This window comes from Lactuca serriola, chromosome 8, assembly GCF_051521515.1.
Source record: "Lactuca serriola cultivar US96UC23 chromosome 8, Lser_US96UC23_V15, whole genome shotgun sequence".
Classification (NCBI taxonomy): Eukaryota; Viridiplantae; Streptophyta; class Magnoliopsida; order Asterales; family Asteraceae; genus Lactuca; species Lactuca serriola.
Window position 1 is genome coordinate 29,702,460 of NC_136415.1, and position 2,383 is coordinate 29,704,842.

General features: G+C 38.2%; 1 protein-coding gene across 1 annotated transcript; it reads right to left on the reverse strand.

Annotated features, from left to right (window-relative positions):
- Positions 1-387: 387 nt before the first annotated feature.
- LOC145066755 (uncharacterized) lies at positions 388-2,004 on the reverse strand. The gene is made up of 3 exons (XM_079014028.1): positions 1,641-2,004; positions 861-1,517; positions 388-632 (listed from the first exon to the last, which is right to left on the reverse strand). Exons 1-3 carry the CDS (start codon positions 2,002-2,004, stop codon positions 388-390), a joined length of 1,266 nt encoding a protein of 421 aa, XP_078870154.1.
- Between the last annotated feature and the right edge of the window lie 379 nt (positions 2,005-2,383).

Genomic DNA, 2,383 nt, shown 5'->3' on the forward strand with positions numbered 1-2,383 from the left:
AATTTTCTCTCCCACTATTGTCCCTAATCTGTATGTCAACTCCTGTAGCAGAAAAATCCATCTAATCAATCTTGGATTTGAGTCTTTCTTGGCTAGAAGGTACCGGATGGCTGCGTGATCAGAAAAGATTATAACTTTCGTCCCCAACAAGTATTGTCTGAATTTTTCCAATGCAAAGACAGTTGACAGCAACTCCTTTTCTGTGGTGGAGTAGTTTTCTTGGGAATTATCCAAGGTCTTTGATGCATAATATATAACGTGTGGGACCCAGTCTCTTCTCTGTCCCAGAACAGCTCCAATAGCAGTGTTACTGGCGTCACACATTATCTCGAATGGTAAACTCCAATATGAGGGCTGAATGATGGGGGACAGATATAAGGATATTTTTCAGCACATCAAAAGCCTTCTTGCAATCTTCATTGAAGTCGAATTGAACATCTTTTTGTAGTAGCTGGCACATGGAACTGATATCTTTGAAAAATCTCTTATAAACCTCATGTAAAACCCTGCATGACCAAGAAAGGAACGCACTTTCCGAACATTCTTCGGGTATGATAAGCTCTTTATAACATCAATTTTTGATTTTTCGACTTCTAAACCTCTTTTTGAAACAATATGTCCAAGAATCAGACCTTGGTCAACCATAAAGTGACATTTTTTTTAAAATTTAAGACCAGGTCTGTTTCTATACATCTTTGTAAAATTTTTGTAAGATTTTTCAAACAACTATCAAAGGAGTCTCCATAGACGGTGAAATCATCCATGAAGACTTCTATGATATTTTCGACATACTAAAAAAAAAATACTAACCATACACCTTTGAAAGGTAGTGGGTGCGTTGCAAAGTCCAAAGGGCATACGTCTATACGCGAACGCCCCGAAGCGGCAGGTGAAAGTTGTTTTCTCCTGATCTTCTAGTGCAACTGGAATCTGGTGGAAACCTGAAAATCCATCCAAGCAACAGTAATGAGATTTTCCATCAAGCCTCTCTAGCAACCGGTCTATGAATGGGAGCGGAAAATGATCTTTCTGGGTGGTTGTGTTTAATTTTCCGTAGTCAATACACACGCGCCATCCGTTCTGAACTCGAGTTGGAACCAATGCTCCTTCTTCGTTCTCTGCCACTGTTACACCAGCCTTCTTGGGAACAACTTGAACTGGGCTGACCCACTTGCTGTCTGAAAGTGGGTATATCATTCCAACATTTAGTAACTTCATGAATTCTTTCTTAACCACCTCCATCATTGGTGGGTTTAGTCTGCGTTGGGCTTCTCGTGATGGCTTATAATCCTCTTCCATCAATATTTTGTGCATGCAGAGAGATGGGCTGAGTCCTTTGATGTCTGCGATAGTCCACCCAATTGTTGTCTTGTACTCCTTCAAAATTACGATCAGCTCGAATTCTTCTTTTTTTGACAGCTTGTTAGATTTGATAACTGGTAGTGTTTCTTTTTCCCCAATATATGCATATTTCAAGTGTTCTGAAAGTGTCTTCAGCTCCAAGATGGGAGCTTGAACTACAGAAGGAAAAAGCTTGGAGTTAGAAATTGGTAATTTGAGAGTTTAGGTACCATACCTCAACTTTTTCTGCTGATCCATATGGGCTACCATCTCTTGAAGTTCTTAATCAACCAAATAACTTTTTGGTATAACCTGAGCTGCATTAATAGACAAATTTTTGTGGAGCACTAATGCTAGTGACTCATGGTTAGCAATTTCAAAATATTCTGCAGTTAATGGTTCAATTACATCAATAAAATTAAGAGCTGAAACATCATCAGGGTAATGCATGGCATCATAAATATTGAAGTTGATAACTTTACCATCAAGTTCCATTGAAAGGGTACCATCATAAACATCTATTTTGGTTTTGACAATTTTTAAAAATGGTCTCCCCAAAAGAATGGAATCTGTGTTTGGTGAGTCGTCATCTCCCATATCCAAAACATAGAAATCAACTGGGAATATGAGTTCATTCACTTGAACCAAAACATCTTCCAGCATACATTTTGGGTGCACCAAAGAATGATCAGCTAACTCAATGACGACTCCAGTTCTTTTTAAAGGCCCTACCCCGATAGTTTTAAAAAGTGAATATGGCAAAACATTTATAAAAGCTCATAGATCCAACATAACTCTTGGCACTGAAAGGTTCCCCAACTTGCAAGGAATAGTAAACACTCCTGGATCCTTACACTTTGGGGGTAGCCTTTTTATAAAACAGCTGAAACATTCTCGCTTACTTTAACTGTTTCATTTCCTTTTAGTTTCCTTTTTGAAGTACATAACTCTTTTAAAAATTTAGCATATCGGGGAAGCTGTTTAATTGCATCAAGAAGGGGAATATTTAGCTCAACTTTTCTGAAGAAATCCATAATCTCTT

Coding starts and splice junctions, on each gene's coding strand:
- LOC145066755 (XM_079014028.1), bottom strand. CDS start 2,004: ATGCTGGAAGATGTTTTGGTTCAAGTGAATGAACTCATATTCCCAGTT. Junction 1,518..1,640: donor AGCTCAGGTTATACCAAAAA/GTTATTTGGTTG, acceptor TTCCTTCTGTAG/TTCAAGCTCCCATCTTGGAG. Junction 633..860: donor CGGGGCGTTCGCGTATAGAC/GTATGCCCTTTG, acceptor TGGTTGACCAAG/GTCTGATTCTTGGACATATT.